The sequence below is a fragment of the Labeo rohita genome, chromosome 21, assembly GCF_022985175.1.
Source record: "Labeo rohita strain BAU-BD-2019 chromosome 21, IGBB_LRoh.1.0, whole genome shotgun sequence".
Taxonomy (NCBI): domain Eukaryota; kingdom Metazoa; phylum Chordata; class Actinopteri; order Cypriniformes; family Cyprinidae; genus Labeo; species Labeo rohita.
The window spans coordinates 1,235,837-1,258,863 of record NC_066889.1 but is presented as its reverse complement, the minus strand read 5'-3'; the positions used below and the strand labels follow the sequence as shown (position 1 = coordinate 1,258,863).

The following is a 23,027-nucleotide window of genomic DNA, read 5'->3' as shown; positions in this document are numbered from 1 at the left end:
GTGTTTGTGCAGATCTATCTATCTATCTATCTATCTATCTACCTATCTATCTATCTATCTATCTATCTATCTATCTATCTATCTATCTATCTATCTATCTATCTATCTATGTGTAGGAGGACTGCAGTGTGTGAACTGAATGTGATGAGGTCATTCCGACAGCGGGAGTGGGCGGGGTTACGCAGCATCATTCTGACAGTAGGAAGGGGGCGGGGTTACGGAGCATCACTCTGACAGCGGGAGGAGGGCGGTGTTACGCAGCATCATCGGAGCTTGTCGTTTTATTGTACGGCTGCTGATGCTGAGAGGTCGCGCTGAGAAATATGTAGGACCATGATTGCGGATCTGAGGTTTGGGGACCGTGGCACATCGTGGCGGATTGTTTTTTAGGTAAGCAAAGCTTTATTCCGGGCGTATTTGAGCCGCTGCTGTTTTAACTGTACGTGCGCGCCGTCGCTGAGATGCGCTTCAGAGAGACACCGGACAGACTGACAGCAGTACAGCAAGGCTTACACAAATGAAATTAGGCTGAATTTAGCGTACGCCTAGGAAGCGTGCAGCACTCGGTGTTTATGATTCGGTTCTCGTGCGATGTGGTATTTTTGTAAGGATGTGTGAATGGGAATGGGCGAGCTCGGCCTGCGCATCAGGACGCGTGTGATTCAGCCCTGCAGGCCGAGAGGAGACACTGATGCGGTACATCACACATTATACACTCACATACATAAGGCTACTCACACTTAATAGCATCCAGATCTCAGCGCAGAACAATCATTTGTCGAAGGCCTGAGGCAGACTGTCACATGACCTCTGCTACCTCAGATCTGTATCCTTTGATTGTATGTCTACTACAGAAAAGACAGGACAAATAGCATGTTGATATTTCAAATATTTAAAGATCCCTTGAGAAAGGAGCTTTGTATTATATATATTCATCCCTACTTAAAAATCCTGCAGGATTGTGGACAGGATTCCTATACACAGGATTCGTTATCGGATTCAATTCAAGTCAAATAACATGGATGAAATGAAACTTAGATTCAAAACAGAGTCCTGTTCGACATTGCATAATTACATGTGTGGTTATAAAATGTCCAATTCTGGACGTTTAAAGAAAATCTCTTTGGGAAGATGTATAAGATTTTCTTAAAAAGTACATTTGTGACTGGACCACAAAACCAGTCATAAGGATCAATTTCAGATTCGAAAAAAATGATGTTTTAAGATTTATGCTTTTCTGAAAGCAGGATAAATAAGCTTTCCACTGATGTATGGTTTGTTAGGATAGGACATTATTTGGCGAACTATTTGAAAATCTAGAATCTGAGGGTGCAAAAAAATCAAAATACTGAAAAAATCACCTTTAAAGTTGTCCAGATGAAGCTCTTAGCAATGCACTAATCAAAAATTAAGTTTGGATATATTTACGGTGGGAAATTTACAAAGGATCTTCATGGAACATGATCTTCCCATAATGATTTTTAGCATACATTTTGACCCATACAATGTATTTTTTGGCTATTGCTACAAATATACCCGTGATACTTACGACTGGTTTTGTGATCCAGGGTCACATCTGATGTCTTAAAGGGGCATTTTTTCTTTTTGGGAATCAGGAAAGTCCTATTGCGAATGTGTTCGTAAGGGTCTGCTTTTTATTTTGAGCTGAAATCCAAAAAGGCAATTCCATTAGAGAACATTTAGGATTGGTTCCAAATGATGAAAATTGTATTAGGAATCCCTACGCATTTTTAACAAAGGACCCAAATATGAGTATTCGATGCAGGGAATCCTTCAGAAAATGTCATAAATGAAAAAGCAGTACAGTGGCTCATTATATGATCATTTATATAAAAGTGTTATTGTTCTTTAAAAAAAAAAAAAAACACATTATTGGACATAACTTTTTCTCTAGGTACTCTATATATTCTATACTCTACAGAAACTCTATATTTACTCTATATTTTTACTCTTAACCAGTCATGTGTTAGTCTTCAATATGTTCATTATATGATAAATTAGCAATGAATCAATTAGCAAATAATCAGTGTGTTCTACATGTTACAGTTTTTGCTTTTATACTGTAAAATAGTAGCATTTTGTTAATATGGTAGCTTTCCTATATAATAAACTACTTAAACATATTGAAATAATTGTTTATTAATTGTACATATTATGAATTTGAACATATCTCTTAAATTTAAAGTCTGAAAGCCCAACCGTTTGAAGTTTAGAGTGTTGCCTGATTTTGGATTAGTAGATTTTGTTGTTGGTACATATGACATAACCAAGATTATTTTTCTCTTCCAAATAGAGGCATTATCCCAGAAATCTATTTAACAGGAAGGAAATGACACACGAGTCTGCTAACTGGAGAAACAAGCGTTTTATGTATTTAATCTCCATGAAATTGAATGGAAATATCTTGAGGGGTGATGGAGCACAACAGGCTTTTCGAATAAGTGCTATATATTTTTTTTTAAAAACACAGACTTTTCCTGAAAACAGTGTGAATTGATATTGCAGATTATTGATCAATGGACTTTGGAGTTTGCATTTCAAATTGAACTGAATTTCATGACTGTTAGTTGTGGCGCCAAAGAGAAACCCTTTGAAACTGGATTTATTGCATTATTGCACTGGCGTCTATTTCGAGCTTCCCGGAAACAGGCGTTTTAGGTTTTTTTTTCCCCTATTGCAGGGGTTAAACTGAGCCATGGCTTGTAAACTGTCTGTTGCTGTGTTTGTGGTGTCTGGAGTTTGGTGTCAGTGGATGTAAAAGTGGGTCATGATGCCAGTGTGTTTGTGCTTCTGCCTCATGCTATAGCAGTAAATGGGCCAGCGCAGCTGGAAGGGAAACTGACTGTAACGTCCCATTAACATCCCAGTCCCTCCAAGAATCTGCAGCTCTTCCGGTAATTAGATGCCTTTCATTATTCCATAAATTGGGCAACGTTTCATGTTTCAGAGTGCAGCCAGTTTAGCACTTTAATCATATATTTTATTAGTGGACTTACATTAGGCATTTTTCTTACCTACTGTATGTAGTGATGCACAATTAATCACTTGCTTGTTTAGCTCACATTACTACATTTCAGTCTATTGATTTGTCACGTGCACATTTATAAGTGGCATTTACTAAGGTGAGCATCACTTTTACATTTACACATGCTTGTATTTGGGATTTTACAGGGATTTTACAAACTTTACAGTACAAAATCTTTACAAAAAAAAATGAAAAAATCAATGAAACAAATAAAAACAACAAAATTTGTATTGTATATATTGCCTCTGTTCACAATAAAATCAGACCCCATTCAATGTTAAAAATTTCCAACAAGCTACGAGATTCAATGTAAAGACGTTTTCAAAGCACTGTATTTGAGAAATCGCAAACGTGTTTGTTTATTTATTTTTCTGCAAATCTGTCAAGATATTTTGTTGCTAATTTGAAAGTGCCCCATAAACACATTTACCAAGGAAATTGAAAAGAGAAGACTAGATCTACATTGCCAAAACTATAAGGAAGCTGCAGTTTTAAATATTTGAAAGATATTTAAATATTGTTTTAAATATGCAAAACGTTTTTAAATCATTTTAAAAATAAAGAAAACATTTTTATAGTCAGAATAGGACTTCACCAAAGTATTGAAATCAAGACAGTGTTAATGTGCATAGTTGAGCTGAAATAGGCAGCTGTCTTGCTAATGTAGTATGCATAAAAAAAAAAGTAAAAAAATAAATGGCACCTTGTAAATTTAAAGCAAAAACACCATATAGAAACTCATATGACTCACGACACTTGACAATGAATTGAAAGTCTCATTCTTGGCCCTTACAAAAATTAACGATGGCTTTACTACAAATAAAAAAAAAAAAAGCACGGTTATCATAGTTAAATCATAGTAACCACAGATTAACCATGGTTTGGCTACACTAACCATAGTTTAATCTAGGGTTTACAGATGCCACAATTATGTAATTGTTCAAGGGCACAATTATAAAAAAAAAAAAAAAAATCACTTACATTATTCTGCTTTCTTAAGATGTGTGTGTGTGTGATAGGGGAGTGTGTATTTTTTCTTAAGTTTGTCTTAAGTTTTTTTGTTTTCCTCATTGTATCAATTTAAAATTTTTTACTTTTTTATATTTAAAGAAGAAACAATATATAAAAATGTGACATGCAGTTGGTTTAAACAATGGTATAAAGCTATTCAATACATCATTCAATGTTAATTGTGATAATTGTAATTAATAATCGCAATTACAATTTCAAGGGAGTAATTATGATTTTTGTCATCGTGCAGCTTTGGTTTAACCATGGTACCACAGTTATCGAAATGGTAATCTGTCAAAACATAACAAAACATAGTTACCTCACTTTTAATAAAAAAAAAAAACATGGTTAATTTGGGAGTCTGAAAAATTTTAAGCACATGGAGAAATTGCATGTTTAGTTATGATTTGGTTTGGATCTGAACTGAAGTGGCAGTGTGAATATTCACAAAATACATACAGCACCTAATGTATTTTTATGCATCCATGGTAATTAGTGCCGCTGATGTGTTGGATGTGTTAGCAGGTTTTACTGTAAATGAATGCAAAGCTTCTAGATGACAAAAAAAGGTGTTCCCCGCTGGAAATATTCAGTGTGAAAGGGTGCATGTCCTATACTTAGCACACCTAAACTCTTGCACAGAACCGTTTAGAGGGATTTATGATTGCAGAGGTCTGTGATAGAGAGCTGAATCTGACCGGATGACCTGCGGCAGCGGCTAATTTGCTATGTCTGCAGACAGATGGAGAGGAGAAATCAGATTATTGCCACACACAAATATATTTTTTGAACTTAGCACCCAGTGGCTACAGTGTGCGCTTTTGTGATTTCACTCGTTTCTGGGTTAATATGGTATTAGTGATAGTGGTTTTATAGTGCGGTACAGTATGGCATCGAGATGCTGCTGTACTCACACTCATTTAGTCCTGAACTGCCTTTCTGAATAGTAGATTTTTGTCTGTAATTCATGTGTGCTAAAAGCAGAATTTGGTAAATATACCTCATTCAAATCTGATGTCCAGAGTGGATTGTTGCATGGAATGAAACTGGTGTATTTATTTTGATGAGGACATGGAGAAAGATGTTCATAGATTTACCGTTTTGGAATGAACTGAGCTTCTCTGGAGGAAAAGCGCATCAGTAATCGAATGGATTTTGCTGTCGAGCATGCAGTTTAATCAAAATATCTGCCCGACATCTAAAGCGGTTAAATCAGAGATTCTGGCGGGAAGAAAGATTAACTGGTACAAATTACATAACCAAGATTATCATCCTCTGCAAACTAGATAGTATGCAAATATACAGTATGACATTACAGCAAGTGCTAAAACAGGACAGTTTCTGTAAGCGTAACCCTTCGTTTGAAATATAGTACTGGAAATTATATTAACATTTTTGATGTATTCACAGTGGAGAAAAAAAAAAATATATATATATATATATAATTAAACGTAATTATTTTAACATGTATTTTAAATATTTCTTTTTTAATTGATGTAATTTAAACACTGAGAAAAATTCTTGAACATGTCTGTCCCAGTCTGTGCCCGTCTCACTGTGCACATTGATCGTTTTAGTACTTTGTTCTTATGGAAAATGGCTAGAGATCCATTTTAGATCCGTGATAATCAATGGCGCTGTCTGCGCTGGCATTGTCTACTAAGGCCATTTTGGCAGCATTTCTATTTTGGATGCGCTGCACTGCAACTCCAGCCAATTTATTTTGCTTGTCTGTCTGGAAATAAAAGAACTTTACAAAAAACGTATGTATGATTTGCCTGCTATGTAGTGTATTTTAGTCCTTTATATTCAGGGTTACTACGGGGTTTGGAAATGTATGTAAAAGTATGGAATCCGAGTATTTTCCAGGTCTGGAAAAGTATGGAAAAAAGAAAGCAGAGTATATTTGTGTTTCCAGATATTTGCCCCTATTTTGTTTTTTTAATTATAGAAAATTAAGAATTTAATGAAAATAAATTATACAAAAAGTGAGATTTCATGGCAGCTGTTTAGTGATTCTTTAGTGATTGTCAAATATGCACTTTTTGATTATGCAAAATGCAGGTTATAAGCATTTTGGGTTTCTTCTCACAATATTCTTAGCACCATATTACATAGCCTCAAGCACCTTTGCAAAATAAAAAAATATACGGACTTTTATTTACACACAAGAAACCATTAAACTTAGCACATAGGACGATGCACACTGAGCTGCCTATTGTGCCATCAGCCCATTTCGCAGTGTGGTTTCTTGGCCTCCACAAAGTATGCATTAAAGAGATCTAAGGCCTTGAAATATGGTATACTGCCCTAATAAAAGCCACATTTTAAACACTTTTTTTTTTTTTACAGTACCAGTCTTTTTGATAGACCCCTGAACATAATTGTCAATTATTCCCTTGAAATTGTAATTGCGATTATTAATTATGATTATCACAATTTACATTGAGTGATGTTTTGAATTGCTTTATACCATTGTTTGAAGCAACTACATGCCACATTTTTTATAATAGTTTCTTCTTAAGATAACCTGTAGGAAAAATACACACACTCTCTCACACACACCCATCCACACATCTTAAGAAAGCAGAATAATGTAAGTAAATTTTTTTTTTTTTTTTTTTGTAATTGTGTGTTTGAACGCTTACGTAATTGTGGCATCTGTAATTGTAATCACGATTAGAAATTCGATTAATTGTGCAGCCCTACTTGAACTTGAGTTTATTTTGTTATGGTTTCTGCACCGCCACAGAGGATGTGTTAAATTGGACATTAGGCCTTGGTATTAGATATAATAGGTTAAATAAAACTAGAAACTGTTATGAGTAAGCATGCAAAAAATTCCCATGTGCATGTGAATAGTTTCTCGAAGGCACAGAAATGTTTCTTGTGTGCTTGTAATAGTCTGTATTTAAAAAAAAAAAAAAAAAAAAAAAAAAAATTAGGAACTCTCTATGTTGTCATGAAAAAAACCCCTGAGAAAATAAAAATATTTACAGATGACTGAAGTGTATTCCAAATCTAAAGCTGATTTATGCTAAATGTGGTTTGAAAATCTACTGGTTTGGAAATCTAAGTCTGGAAAAGTATGGAATTTTGAAATGGAAAATGGGTAGGAACCCTGTATATTGAACTACCCTTCGTCAAAGACAGATATTTCTTGTCTGTTAAAAAGACTGCCAGACCTGCACAGACAAAATTATGAAATTACACATAAAGATATACTTTGTTATATGTTTGCTTAGGTGGGTCAGAAAAAGCATATTAAAGTTTCATATAATTGCATTTAATTTAAATGTAAATTACATTTTCATTTAATTGTAAATAATATGCAATGAAGTATCTAAAACAATATGTCACAGTACCAGAAGTATAGTTGCTGTTTTTGTCAGGCAAATGTTGATATGCGATATAGTGAATAGTGAATGGGTGCCGTCAGAATGAGAGTCTAAACAACTGATAGAAACAATAATCCATGAAGATGAAAAGGTGGTCTGGTCTGAATCAGGAGAGAAATCTGCACAGATCAAGCACCATTTAAAAGCTAAACAAATTTGTGGGTGGATTGTGATGTGGGAGACAATAGTAGATAGACTTTTTTCACAGGAGGAAGCCTTATTTTACAAACATGCAGCTTTTGTCTTGTCAAGATGTTAACTGATGGACTGGAGTGGTGTGGATTATTTGTGGATTATTGTGATATTTTTATCAGCTGTTTGGACTCTCATTCTGACGGCACCCATTCACTACAGAGGATCCACTGGTAAGGTCATCATAGAATGATACATTTCTCCAAACTCATCTACATCTGGGAAGGCTCATGCATTTCAGCAAGTGATTAATTTGACTTTGCTCTGTCAAATGCTTCATGCTGTCTTGTAGCAGCAGCGCATCTTTTTTTTGCCCTGATAATTGTGCCTTATTTGAGTAGTTTCATGCGACTACTGTGTTGTATTGACAGCTCTTAGATGAGCTCCAGACATTGAATCTGGAGAGACGAGCATTGCATTCTTCATTGACAATCTCCTAATCACCGTTATGCCTCATCATCATCATAATCATTCACGATCTCTTAATCATCATAATGCCTCTCTGTAGTCTGTTTATGTAATGAAGGCCTTCTTGAGTTTATATGTCTGACTGTAGAAGACTGTTGAAGCGTGGTTAAACTCTAGCAACATCCCTGTAGTTTAGTACAGTCAGCAGCCCAGATTTAGTATCTGAGTGCTCGTGTGACACAGCATGTGTGTGTGGGTGAGCGTTTGCCGCACGTGTTGTCAAGGCAACTCTTGCCTGTGCTGTCAGTAGCTTCTGTAGCTGGTGTAAGTTGATTGTTAATCTGTCATACTTAATAATTAAATACTGGGCCAATAAAAATTGTATTCAGGTATTTTTGCTATGAAAAAGCTATAAAACACACGTTTCCTTGTTCTTGTACTTGTGCTGACAATGCAGTGCACTGATATGTGTCACAAGCGAATTATGCTCATTTTTGTCTTTTGTTCTGCACCATATCAAATTATATGTTAATAAAACAAAGGATTTTTGGCATTTTATTTACAATGTAATTTCCTCAAAAATGACAGTGCAACTAAAGAAATTTTCTTTCTAATTCTCATTATTGAATACACTACCAGTCTTTTGAACAGTAAGATCTTTAATGTTTTTTTTAAAGAATTATTTTCTGCTCACCAAACCTGCATTAATTTGATCCAAAAAAGCAGTAATATTGTGAAATATTTTTACTATTTAAAAAATAACTGCTTTCTATTTGAATACATTTTAAAATGTAATTAATTCCTGTGATCAAAGCTGAATTTCAGCATCATTACTCCAGTCTTCAGTGTCACATGATCCTTCAGAAATCATTCTAATATTCTGATTTGCTGCTTAACAAACAATATGTATACACTGCCCTCCAAAAATTTGGAAACGCCCTAGAAAAGTGGGGTTTTGGACAATATTGGCATGAATCCTTTTTAATTTGTGATAATTTTGCACTGATAAGGGACAACACAAACTATGAAAACATATTTTATTACATAAACAGTTTATACATAGAAAAAAAATCAAAAACATCAAAATATCCAGCATTAGCAGCTATTACAGCTCTGCATAATCTGGGTTTAAATTGATTGTATTCTAAACTTAATTGGCAATCAATTGTTGAAGCTATTAAGGTGTGCTGACCCAAACATCTTTTACAAACCTGGGCCAAGTTTAAACCAGTAACCAGACATCACAGCTGACAAAGGGGCATGTCTGACTTTGACATGTATATATTGCCATTATTATGTCATCAAACTGAAAATTATTATTTCTGCTCTTCAATGATAATGTCAACTTATTTTAATGTATTCGCACCAGCAAATGGTAAGGATTTATGCTGATATCGTCCAAAACCACACTTTGCCAGGGGTGTTTCCAAACTTTTGGAGGGCAGTGTATTTTTTGGAGCCTGTGATACTTCTTCCAGGATTAAAAAGAACAGCATTTATTCAAAATAGAAATCTTTTCTTACAATATACAGTACTGTTTAAAAGTTTAGGGTCAGTAAATTTTTTTCTTTCTTTCTTTTTTTTTAAAAAGAAATTAATACCATTATTTGGCAAGGATGTGTTAAACTGATAAATTAAGATATATATATATATATATGGAAAGAAATTATAGAAATGAATACTTTTCTTTAGCAAGGATTGATCAAAAGTAATGATAAAGACAATTATAATGTTACAAAAGATTTCTGTTTCAGATAAATGCTCTTCTTCTGAACTTTCTATTTATCAAAGAATCATTTGATAATAATAAATGTAAACATAATAATAATAAATGTTTGTTGAGCAGCAAATCAGTATATTAGAATGATTTCTGAAGGATCATGTGACACTGAAGACTGGAGTAATGATACTGAAAATTCAGCTTTGATCACAGGAATAAATTATATCTTAATATATATTCAAATAGAAAACAGTTGTTTTAAATAGTAAAAATATTTCATAATATTACTGCTTTTGCTGTACTTTGGATCAAATAAATGCAGGCTTGATGAGCAGAAGAGACGTCTTAAAAAAAACATTAAAAATCTTGTGACTGGTAGTGTAACATTAAATATGACTTTTTCCTCAATAAACTCTTAATTTGCTGTTTATTAATAGTTAGTAAGATAGTTGTTAAGGTTAAATAAGTTTAGGATCAGCAGATCTAAAATACGGTCATGTAGAATAAGGGGCTCTTCACACAAAATGTGTTTTTCTATTCCAGTGTAACAACTTTTCTGTTGTTTCTCTATGTAAATGCACTAGATGGACGTGTTTGAACATTTCACTTGCAATCTCACATCTTTTGCATCGTCTCGCACATGAGCGCCGCATTTTTAAAACACTGTGTCAAGTTAAAAGAATGTCAGCTTTTACATGCAGTGCTGCTCATCAATGTCAGTTCCAAAACAGTGGACCAATCAGAAGAGCCCGGAGGCGGGGCAAGCATAGCAAGCTTTTATAGCAACATGGCACTCAAAAAAAAAAAAAAAAAAAAAAAGCCTCTGCGTTCTGCGTCTCACGTTTTTAGATGCAAAGACGCATTCTGTGTGAACAGCTCCTTGGGCATTAATATGTGCTTTATAGGTACTAATAAACAGCTAATGTGCTAGTAATATGCATGCTAATAAGCAATTAGATAAAAAAAGTTAATCAAGACAAACTTTGAAGATGGCTTAAGAAAGCTAAAACAGGATGTTTAAAAAGTTTTTTAAAAAAGTATGAAGGTTTACAGTTTGAAGAAGTCTGAAGTTTAAAGTAGTTTTAAAGATTAGACAGATAGATAGTATGTTGTTAGCACGTTACTTAACATGTAACTAGCATGTTGTTATAATGATTAACAAGTTACTAGCATGTCCCTAAAATAAAGTGTTACTAAAATGTCAAATCTCCTCTTAAATGTCTTGAACACTACAGATCTGACACGATTTTGCGTTATTTGAGAAAGTCACAGCTGACTTTGAAAGGACGTGCAATAAAAATGAACATGTAATAATAATTCCTATTATCAGTCATAATTAAATATAATTCACATTTTTATTATGGGTTTTCTTATCTTATGATTGAAGCTGTGGGCCCGGGACAAGACAATCCATCCATAAAGCTTCCTCCATAAAGGCGAAATGTGTTGATTCTAACAAAAAGAAGTGGCTGAAGTTACTGTACGACAATTTAATTTTACAAACGTGCATAGTGATTTTGTCTGCCCTTACTGCAAATAGTAATGGAAATGTGTGTTTCACAGGTTTTCTGACTACAAGGATAATGAGGAAAAGACGGAACTGGGAACGTCAGTGTAACTTGAAGTGATGGATACTAAGAGCGTTTGAGGAACCCCTACATCTGACCCAATGGCAAAGAAAGGCCGCGCCAAGGGCGAGAAGCCTGAAGCGCTCATCTCTGCCTTACAGGCAGCCAATGAAGATCTCAGGTCTAAATTAACCGACATTCAAATTGAACTGCATCAAGAAAAATGCAAGGTGGGCAAACGGCATGTACAAATTTACCTGGTGTTTCTAAAAGGAAAGAAGAAAACAAACTCTCCTGAATTAAACTGTAGCTCCTTTACAACCTGCATAACCTTTGCTGAACATTTCTGACATTTTTAAGCAGCGCACAGTTTAGATTGTGTTCACTCACAAAAAATCAGAAGCTCCATCTCACAGTCCATTTCAAAAACATTTTAAGACAGAGATGCCCAAACCAAGGCCCGCAGGCAAAAGATGACCTTTGAAATGGCGTGTTATACCATATCACACACACATACACACACACACAGCCATTCAAAAGTTTGGGATCAGTAAGTTTTTAGTGTCTTTTTATTTTAAAAAATGCATTTGATTATATATAGTGTATTTGCATTATAATGCATTTGATTAAAAATACAAAAAAGCAGTAATATTGTAATTTGTTTTTTGCAATTTAAAATAACGGTTTTCTATGTTAATAAAATATATTTATTTCTGTGATGTAAAGCTGAATTTTCAGCATCATTACTCCAGTCCTTCAGAAATCATTCTCATATGCTGATTTATTATCAGTGTTGGAATATATACACTGCACTCCAAACGTTAGGAAACGCTCTAGAAAAGTGGGGTTTTGGACAATATTGGCATGAATCCTTTATAATTTGTGATCATTTTGCACTGATAAGGGACAACACAAACTACGAAAATATATTTTATTACATGAACAGTTTATACATAGAAAAACGTAAATTTTCGATTTGAATATCCAGCATTAGCAGCTATTACAGCTCTGCATAATCTGGGCCTAAATTCATTTATTCTAAACTTGATTATCAATCAATTGTTGAAGCTATTAAGGTGTGCTGACCCAAACATCTTTGAAAAACCTGGGCCAAGTTTAAACCAGTAACCAGGCATCACAGCTGGCTATATTATATTGCCGTTATTATGTAATAAAGTGAAAATTATTATTGCTGGTCTTCAAGGATAATGTCAACTTAATTTAATGTATTTGCACCAAAAAAGGATAAGGATTTATGCTGATGTCGTCCAAAACCACACTTTGCCAGGGGTGTTTCCAAACTTTTGAAGGGCAGTGTATTTTTTGGAGCCTGTGATACTTCTTCCAGGATGAAAAAGAACAGCATTTATTCAAAATAGAAATGTTTTCTTACAATATACAGTACTGTTTAAAAGTTTAGGGTCAGTAATTTTTTTTAATTAATACCTTTATTTGGCAAGGATGTGTTAAATTGATAAAATAAGATATATTGTTAGAATTGATTTTTTGTTTTGAATAAATGAGAATAAACAGATTTAAAAAATATATATATTATGCATATTAGCATATTAGAATGTGACACTGAAGACTGGAATAATGATGCTGAAAATTCAGCTTTGATCACATGAATAAATTACATTTTGCTATATATTCACATAAACAAACAGTTATTTTAAATTGTAATAATATTTCACATTATTACTGTTTTTACTGTTTTTTTAATCCAATAAATATAGCCTTGGTAAGCAGAAAAGACTTCTTTAAAACTTTCTTTAAAAAAAAAAAAATAATACATTTTAATTTTAATTTATTATTTTATTAATTTAATTTTATTATTTATATTTTTGTTTAATTATTTAAAATATTTTACAATTTAATACATTTTATTATTTTTGCATATAATTTATATATTTTTTTTTATTATAGTTGTATATAATGCGCAGGAAGGGCATCCGGCGTAAAACGTGCCAAATCAGCTGTGCTGATCACTCCGCTGTGGCGACCCCTCATAAAGGGAGCAAGCCGAAGGAGAGAGAGGGTTGTATATAATGCAACATATAATATAATGTGACTTTTAGACCACAGCCCTCCATTAAGTTTGATTTTTGGGCCTACAAATAAAAAGTCTGGGTAACTCTGGTATAAGAAATGAGCCATTTTAGTTACTGATTTACAGAGAAAAAAACTAAATTGTTAACCCTGCTGTACATTTCTTGTCCACCTAGAAGAGATATTGGATAAATGCAATATTACCACAAGCCCTAGGACTTAAGTAACTCATTCATGAACTCATTTCTGCAGGTGACCAAGTTGGAGCGAGAAAAGGTGCAGGAAGGCAAGCGCATTCGCGAACAGGAGCAGCATCGGCATACGGTGACGCTGACGGAGCAACGGGCCCGATGGCACGAAGAGAAGTTAAAGGAACTCGCAACTCTGCGGGAATCGCTAACGCGACAGCACGAGCAGGAGCTAGCCCGCACCGCTAAGATTAAAGAAGGCGAGATCCAGCGTTTGCGGACTGCGCTCAGTGCGCTGCGCGACGGCAGCGGGGAGAAAGTACGTACCGCGCTGACGCTGGAAGCTCGAGAGGAAGCCCGCCGCTTCTTTGACCAGGAGCGAGTAAAGCTGCTGCAAGAAATAGCGGAGCTGAAATCCTCCAAACGGCAGACGGATGAAGCGCTGAATACTATGATTATAGCCGACAAGATGAAGGCAGGTGACCTGCGCACTGAACATCAAGCGCACCAGGAGCAGATCTCCAAGATCAAGTGGGACTGCGAGCGAGATATTCGTCGATTGGTAAGCCAGGGTTTTATTCTTAGGGAAGAAATCCATTAATCAAACATGGAAGATTTTATATTGCATACTTCTGAGAGATACAAGCATTATAGGTATTATATACATCTCCCTGTTTATTGCTCGTATAATGATGTACAATGAAAAACTGTGAAATTTATGGCTGAAAACATATTTCGTTAACTAAAATCTGTTTTACCTTTATACTGACAACCAAAAATTTATATTTGCAAAAAATGTACTCAGATGTAGATAAGTTTGTTTCTTCACTGGAACTTGAAGTGGATCCTCTGCAGTGAATGGGTGCCGTCAGAACGAGAGTCCAAACAGCAGATAAAAACATCACAATAATCCACAAGTAATTCACACCACTCCAGTCCATCAGTTCACATCTTGAGAAGACAAAAGCTGAAACAAATCCATCATCAAGACATTTTTAACTAAAATACAAGCCCATAATCCATAATGACGCTTCCTCCAGTGAAAAAGTCCATCTCCTGTTGTCTCTCGCATAGAAATCCAGCCACATACTTGTTCAGAGCTGTTTTGGACTGTTTTAGCTTGTAAACAGTGCTTGATCTGTGCAGATTTCTTTCCTGATTCAAAACAAACCACTTTTTTTAATGGAGGAAGTGTTATTATGGATTATGGAGTCAAATTTTAGCCGGAAGCAGCAGTTTGAACTTAAAAAGAAGTTAAAAATGTCTTCATGATGGATTTGTTTCAGCTTTTGTCTTGTCAAGATGTCAACTGATGGACTGGAGTGGTGTGGATTACTTGTGGATTATTGCAATGTTTTTATCAGCTGTTTGGACATTTATTCTGATGACACCCATTCACTGCAGAGGATCCATTGGAGAGCAAGTGATGGAATGACACATTTTTACAAATCTGATACCATGAAAAAACAAACTCATTTACATATTAGAGGATCTGAGAGTGAAATTTTCATTTTTAGGTGAACTGTTTCTTTAAAAACAAAGTTGGCAAGAGAAAACTACATGATGATGACACACATGACATGACACTAAAATAATGCAGTAATCTTAATTTAAGAGCATAAGACATAACATAAAACCCTTACGTACATAGCTGATAAAAAATAATAATAATAAAAAAAAAAACAATTAAAAAGAAACAGTTGCTTCAAATGTCAATTCATGGTTTTCCACTGCAAATTATAAGATGATTCTTCTTTTTCACTTGCAAAAACTGTACATCTAACAGGATCTTAATATAAAATGACTAATTACATGATGTTTCGATTCATTGATCTAATTAATTGCAAAATAAATTTGACTGTGAAAATACCCACAAAAGATTGTTTAAAGCTATATTTGTGTTAAATGATAAAGTATTAAGTAGACATTACAAACTGTAGCTTTAGAAAGAAATATTTTATTTGATTCAACATAAAATGTATTACACGTAAACATTTAGGCTACAACTGTGCAACATAAAAGAAGATCCTCTGAGAAACATCTCAGTAATTTTTGTTCATACGATGAAAGTCATTCGTAACCAAAACAGTCTTTAAAATACCTTCTTTCATGAGTAAATGATGACAGAATTTACAGAAAGTACCCAGTGGTACTCTTTATTCTGTACTGGACTCTCTGTGTAATAACGAAAACATTTATTTCAGTGAAAAAAGAAGTCCCAAAATTCTCAACTTCAACAATTTAAACAATACAATCTTTTTCTTTTTTCCCAGAAATTCTTGTGTGTTTTAATTTTTCTGATAATCAAATGAAGGCATTAAACATTTTATTTAATCAAATGAAAATTAAACCCTTTTATTTTTTGCCAAACAAACAGAGGTTTACTGTAAAAACAGAAAAATTGTGTGAATATTCAATTTAAAAAGTTTTAATAATAATTGTAGTATTTTTTTTCTACAATCAAGTGGTTAGTCTTGTAGTAATATTTATTTTTATCATTTAATTGTTTCATTTAAATTTGGCAGAAATAGGAATATATAAAGACCTACATTTGACTGTACAAAAGTCATACAAGACATGTATTTCTGTAACGTTAAACTGTACTTTTATTTTGACGGGTTGCCGTTTAGTTTCTCTTTGTATACAGTATGATATGATGCTAGTTTATAGCTAATGAATCAGTAAAATTAACATGAAGTGACTCTCCCAGATTAAGTTTAAGTGTTCATGTCGTCATATAGTGTCATATTGCTCTTGCTGCCCGTGTGATATTGTGTGATATATGATATATATATTTAAATATGAGACAAAACACATACAGGGCCATTTTTGCACCAATATCTTGAATTTTAGGGTGTAACTGCATGGAGTTGTTGCCCTTCATAATATTTGACGTACAGGTAAAAATATTTTAATTGCGGTATTTTTCATAATTAATTAATTAAGTCTGACAGTCCTAAAAATTAAATGAAATTTTCTGTTCGATCTGTCACAATTTTCACTGTGTAAAGAAAAAGTTGCTTTAACCATTTAACAGGTTTCACAGTATCTTTTTTATTACAGCCTTTTACTGTTAAAATTCTGAGTGTTTTTGCAGTATAGTTACAGTAGGCACTAATTGCAAAAGTTAAAAAGCCAATCCTGTGGATAAACTCATTATGACCTTTGTTAAACCGTGCAGGTGGATGAGATCAAGTCAAAGGACCGGACGATCTTCTCACTGGAGAAAGAGCTGGAAACAGCGACAGGCTTCGTGCAGAAGTTGCAGCTGCAGAAGGACGCGCTCGATGAGCAGCTGTTTCTGGTGAAAGAGGCCGAATGCAACCTGGGAAGCCCCAAAAGGGGAGATCCCCGGCCGTGCTGGAGATGGAGCGGAGCATTGTGGGAGTCCGGTAAAGAAACTAGACTTGTTGAATCCACAAATGCACATGCAAATCCACAGGTGCACACATTCTTGTAGGCCTGTAGTGCAGTCTTTAACATATAACTGACATCTCAAAAATGATTTCAGCATATTGCTGCTGAAAGTACACATTTCTGTGCAAAAGTAAAAGATTGACAAATTATCTAAATGAATATGTCTGTTCTTGTACTGCATCATTTTAAGTTAAGATTATTTGATACAGGCCAGTTGAATGACTTAGTGCAAGTGCTCTTTCACACTCATGCATTTACACGGTACTCTACTAGCTTTTAGAAAAGGCTCTAAACTCTCAGTTTCTCAGTGTAAATATGGGTTAATACAGTAAACATTTTATATTAGTGCATACATTTTTCTTCATTATGCAGAGAACAGTACATGCATTTGTGTCAAGTTTGGAAAATGTTACAGATATAACTTTTGTATGTGTTTTAGGACATGAGAAGAAACCAGAAACGCATGAGTGAACTCAAAGCCACCATTCGTAAGCTGGAGGACCGCAATACAATCTTAGTGGATGAAAGAAATGAGCTGGTATGTTTCAGGGTCATTGATGTTGATTGCACAGATGCTCTGTGGATACTCAGTGTCACGGTGCTGGATAAAAAAAACAATGGAATTATTGTTGGTTTTACAGGACTATAAAATCCTCAGCATGCATCTTCTTTTATGTGTGGTCTTGGAAACCTTTCTCTTTTTATGTCTTTTGGTTATGAATAATTAACCCTCAATTGCTCCTTTCAGCTGAAGCGCATTCGAGAAGCAGAGAAACAGTGCAAGCCGTTACTGGAGAAGAACAAATTATTAAGTAAGAAAAATGATGAACTCAGCCAGTCCCTTCAGAGGATGGAGGATAAACTGAAATCCATTACCAAGGAGAACCTGGAGATGGTGGGTTCCTCATTATTTTCTAATGTCTGTGCACATTTAAAGTGCAGGTTTGTGATTCAAGTTTGATGTGCGATTAAATCTAATGCATTTGTTACCGAATGCTAACGAAGCACAGAAAGGCATCTCGGTGTTGCTCTTAAACTTTTATCTTAATCTCATTACAAACGTGATGCTTTGAGCAAATAGTGCAGTGTTATTGTGGTCAGGCAGCTGTACTGAACTTTGAATGTACGCTCTATCAATTCACAGTCACTGCGTGTCATCTAGAAAGCTCTGGATGAAAATTCAGTCTTTTCAATGCTGTTGTATTCTTATGTTTTGTTGTATTCAGAAGGAAAAGATCACCTCCCATCCTCCACTGAAGAAACTCAAGTCTCTGAATGATCTGGATCAGGCCAGCGATGATCAAGAGATTGAATTCCTCAAGCTGCAGGTTCTCGAGCAGCAGAGCATGATCGATGAGCTGACACGGGTGAGTACTTCTCAAAAACATGAGCCAGAAATCACAGCAGTGAGCACTGAACACCTATCCATCGTATCTTTCTTATGCATGTTTCAGGATAGAGAAAAACTCCTGAGAAAGAAGAGGCATAAACGAAGCAGACCTATAAAGGTGAGGATTGTTTTAAAGCGTGTGATTTTCTCAGCTAGCTATATTTTCATTCAAAGTTGAAAATTTGAAATATCACATAAAACGCAAATCCACTGTGTTCAAGAGAACAAAATCTTCACTTTCTGGGAGACTGGCACAAAATATCAGTAAGTCGCTGCAACTGGAGCAACATGATAGCTACATAATAAATGACTTGCGTCTCAGAGCGTGCAGATGAAAGACGCAATAACAGACGCTGTCATGTTATCTTGCGTTCGGGTGTCTGATGTGGGAATTGGGAGGTAATTATGAGTCATTCCACTGAATGGGTGCCATTTCTGTACCCAGAACATTGTATGTACAAATATGCATGAAAATGAACTCTAAAATTCATTAGGCAAAGCAATGTGCATATTAATCTAACTCCAAGTGTGAAATGTAGGGTACTACAACAGGGCTAAAGGCGTCCCATGGTAAAATGCACCTTTGATATTATTTTCCTCTAAATGTGGTGTAGCACTTTCCAAAACATTTGCTTTTCAACATACACGTGCAAATTTGTCTGATCCTTGACACGAGGCAGGCAGCAGCGCCAAGTCAATTCTGTGCTTACTTGATCTAATATTTGATGTTTTCAAAAATGTTGTAGATTTAAGTAGCAAATGAGAATCGCTAAAATTATTCAGTATATCTTTAGACAAAGATCTTGATTTTCAGTTTTGTTTAAGATCGTTTAAATGGTAGTTTTTAAATAACGACAGAATATGTAAAAGTATGGTATTTGGGGTAAAAAGCACCCCTGCTGTTGGCACAATAATTAACATGATAATTAATAGAAGGCTGACTTTTCTATTTGTTGACATGACATTGTTAGATTCAGATGGTAAATATCATATATTATGTTTGGTGTCAGTCGCCATGTTTAGAATGAAACCATCATATTTGAATAACGTTAAAACTGTTATTAATGATATAATAAAATATCATTTGTTGTTACTAAGATTTACATTACTAATGTAAATCTATATTAAATTACTATGGGATCTACTTCAGTTCTTTCAGAATCTTTACTTTTTAAAATGATTTTGTTTCTGTATTTTAAAATATATGTTTTATATTAACATATTTGAATGACAGTATGTTTATTGAACCAAAAATATTTTTTTTTATCAAAATAAGCAAAAAATAGTACAAACTTTGATAAAGTATTTGTATCAATACTGTAAGCCTTTTGCCCCCCTTGCCACCAAACTAAATAAACGACTTGTATGATTTATTTTCACACAAAATCTGTTGCTCCGTAAATGTTCAATACAAACGTCTATATTTTTCTGCAGTCATACACTGGGCGCAGTGGAAAGCACATTTTTTCTTAGGGTGTGCCTTTAGCCCCGTTGTACCCTATAATATAAAAAATTAATTAAAAACTGCTTAATTATACCAAGTCATTCTGATGACACACTTTGGCTCAGGCATTTTGTAATGATTAAAACAATATTTTTGACAGTATAAAATAAGAATAGTCTGCAAATTAGTCCAGTTTTTATTTTTTTATTTTATTTTTTTGAGCATGTAGGAATTTTATCTGGTAAAAAAATGATAGTTTATGCTTGTTTTGTTACCAAAGAAAAGTTTTTAATATGTATTCTGAGATTTTTAATGCACATCTTGGTGTTTTTATGTGATACTCTAAAATTTGTGGATGCAAAAATTGCTACTATAACAATATTTTCTCCTGTCAGCAGTCTGGGGTATGGACTACCCAAAATCTCATAAAAAAGTACATTTTTTCCTAGAATTGTTCTTGTTTTTCTCCCACACAGAGGCATATTGTTGTAGATACATTTTATGGGTATGATGAAGAGTCCATGGATTCGGAAACTTCCTCCGTGGCTTCCCTGCGCATGGATCGAACCCCGGCTACACCAGATGAAGATTTAGCTGAGGTGAGCATTTAGAAACTATGGATTTCCTTAATTTCTCACACAGGATTGCTGTGTTTTATGCTGTTCGTGTTCATTATTTCTCATAGAATTTTTTTATTCTTGAAGGGTCTGGCGGCTGAAGAGTCTGAATTGCGCTTTAAGCAGTTGACACGGGAATATCAGGCTCTTCAACGAGCCTATGCCATCCTGCAGGAGCAGAAAGGAGGTGTGCTGGACGCTGAAATGGAGGCTAAGGTATTCCTCGGATACTGTCTGTGCTTACTTGTTAACATTACAGGAATTATGGAAAACATTGTTTTTGCCCAGATCTATTAACTCTTTTAAAAAAATTCTAAATGCAATTCATACATACAACAATATGAATGTTTTTAATTTCTGAATGAAATTTTATTTTGATATTCAAATGTTGGGGTGGCACAACTGTCCTGATGTCATCATTAAAAGAAAAATCCTCATCAGGGTTATTAAAATGAAATAATAATAACAAAATAATAATAAAATTATATCCTACAGAAATTCTGCTCTCAGATGTTCATAACATAAGCTTCTGAAGTGAAACTGCTGTAGTATTTGATAGTTCTCTTATCTCTGCAGGCTCACGAGCAGCTCCAGGCAGACGTTCAGAGGTATAAAGCTAAAATCGAAGACCTGGAAAATGAGCTTGCTTTAAAAGGACAGGTAAACATCTACTTTTACTACTATTGATATTATACCCACTGACCTGTGATAACGTTTCAGCATGCTCAGACTGTAATATCTAGCGTGGTATTTATCATGCTGAGTGTTTCTCCGTACTTACAAACTAAATTCACCGAGTATCTGGTTGTAAAGCACAGTATGGCACAGGTATGTCTGTTCATATCTTTTGCTCTGTTACTCACATCACAGGACTCCAGATGGGTGGAAGAGAAGCAACTGTTCCTCAGGCGCAATCAGGAGCTGCTGGAGAAGGTGAGTGAAAGTTGCTTTCACAAAGTTAAGTAATGCTTTGCAATATTGTGTTACTCCCTAAAAAGTAACTAATTACGTCACTTAGTTACTTTTTATGGAAAGTAATGCATTACATTACTTTTGTGTACTTTTTCTTATTTGGGGCAAGTTTAGGATCAAGAGTGTAATTATAAATCCAGGTACTTGTAGATACAGTAAGTTTAAATACAATGTAATAATTTACACGTTCAAATAAATACATTGTATCAAATGCATTTTTTTATGTGCACCATTGGTAAGAAGTTTGGAACGATAAAGATCTTTAAATGTTTTGAAATAAGTCTCATCTGTTCATCAAGCCTGTACTTATTTGATTCAAATACAGTGAAGACAGAAAAATTGTGAAATATTGTTACAATTTCAAATGACAGGGTTCCATGTTAATATACTTATATCATTGTATATCATAATATCATTGATTGCCGTGATCAAAGCTGAATTTTCAGCATCATTACTCCAGTCTTCAGTGTCACATGATCTTTCACAAATCATTCTAATATGCTGATTTGCTGCTCAACAAACATTTGATTATTAGCAATGTTATAAACAGATGTGTAGTTTAAAGGAGAAGTCCACTTCCAGAACAAAAATTTACAGATAAATTTCCTTTAATAGTAGTTCAAAAAAGTTTAGTAATGTTACAAAAGATTTCTCTTTCCAGTAAATGCTTTTGAGCTTTCTATTCCTCAAAGAATCTAAAAAAAGTATCACAATTTACACAAAAAATATTAAGCAGCACATCTATTTTCAACATTGAAAATAATCAGAAATGTTTTTAAGCAGCAAATCAGCATATTAGAATAATTTGTGAAGGATCATGTGACACTGAAAACTGGTGTAATGGCTGTTAATTGCAGGCCGGTTTGACAAAAAAAAACAAAAAAAACCCTGACAGTGAAAGTATAAACTCAAGTCAGGTGACATTTTTCTGATGGTTCTTTGTCAGGTTGAAAAGCTGGATAATGAAAACGGAAAGCTGCAGCAGGAACTACAGGACTCTAAAGATCAGAATGAACTCCTGGAGTTTCGCATACTCGAGCTGGAGGTTTGATTTCTGTCTCTGTGCACATATGAAGTTCATACTAGTGTTTTATCCAAGTTTTCCCCTTGCATATTTTGTGATGTGACCGCACCTTAACTTTAAACTTTTTAAACATTTCATATCTTAATTTGTTCTTAAGGCGAGGTGTAGCAAGCAGATTATAGGAAATATTTATTAAATACTCATGAACCAGATGCTATGCACATTTAGTTAAACCATTATTTCTGTTTGGAGGCATCTGTAAATATCACAGTCCACACTAAAGGCTTGGTAACTACTAGCTAGTTTGTAACTAACTCTAGACTTAATTTGGTTGCACCATTAGTCCTTAAGGCAGAATGTAGCTACAGTACTAGTTCATAAGCGCTCTGTAAAGCAATGCATAATCACGTTACATGACATTTAATCTCAGTAATCCACAGCAGCCTTCAAATACGAGCAGAAGCTTCAGTTTTGCCTGTTAAGGTTGTTTCTAACTTAGCTTGCAGTAAAAATACTTCTCCACTGGAATACAATAGTTATTTATTAAATTAATTCATGTAATAATTTATTTTAATAATTAACT

General features: G+C 34.4%; 1 protein-coding gene across 1 annotated transcript in view; it reads left to right on the top strand.

Moving 5' to 3' along the window:
* The first annotated feature begins 244 nt into the window (after positions 1–244).
* Positions 245–23,027, top strand: part of jakmip2 (janus kinase and microtubule interacting protein 2) — a 35,577-nt gene continuing 12,794 nt past the window's right edge. The window contains 14 exon segments of the mRNA XM_051093110.1: positions 245–390; positions 11,339–11,573; positions 13,645–14,142; positions 16,762–16,923; positions 16,925–16,972; positions 17,437–17,535; positions 17,746–17,892; positions 18,224–18,364; positions 18,452–18,505; positions 20,308–20,430; positions 20,536–20,664; positions 21,025–21,108; positions 21,319–21,381; positions 22,367–22,465. Coding sequence (XP_050949067.1) covers positions 11,445–11,573; positions 13,645–14,142; positions 16,762–16,923; positions 16,925–16,972; positions 17,437–17,535; positions 17,746–17,892; positions 18,224–18,364; positions 18,452–18,505; positions 20,308–20,430; positions 20,536–20,664; positions 21,025–21,108; positions 21,319–21,381; positions 22,367–22,465 — 1,776 coding nt within the window. The 5' untranslated portion in view covers positions 245–390; positions 11,339–11,444.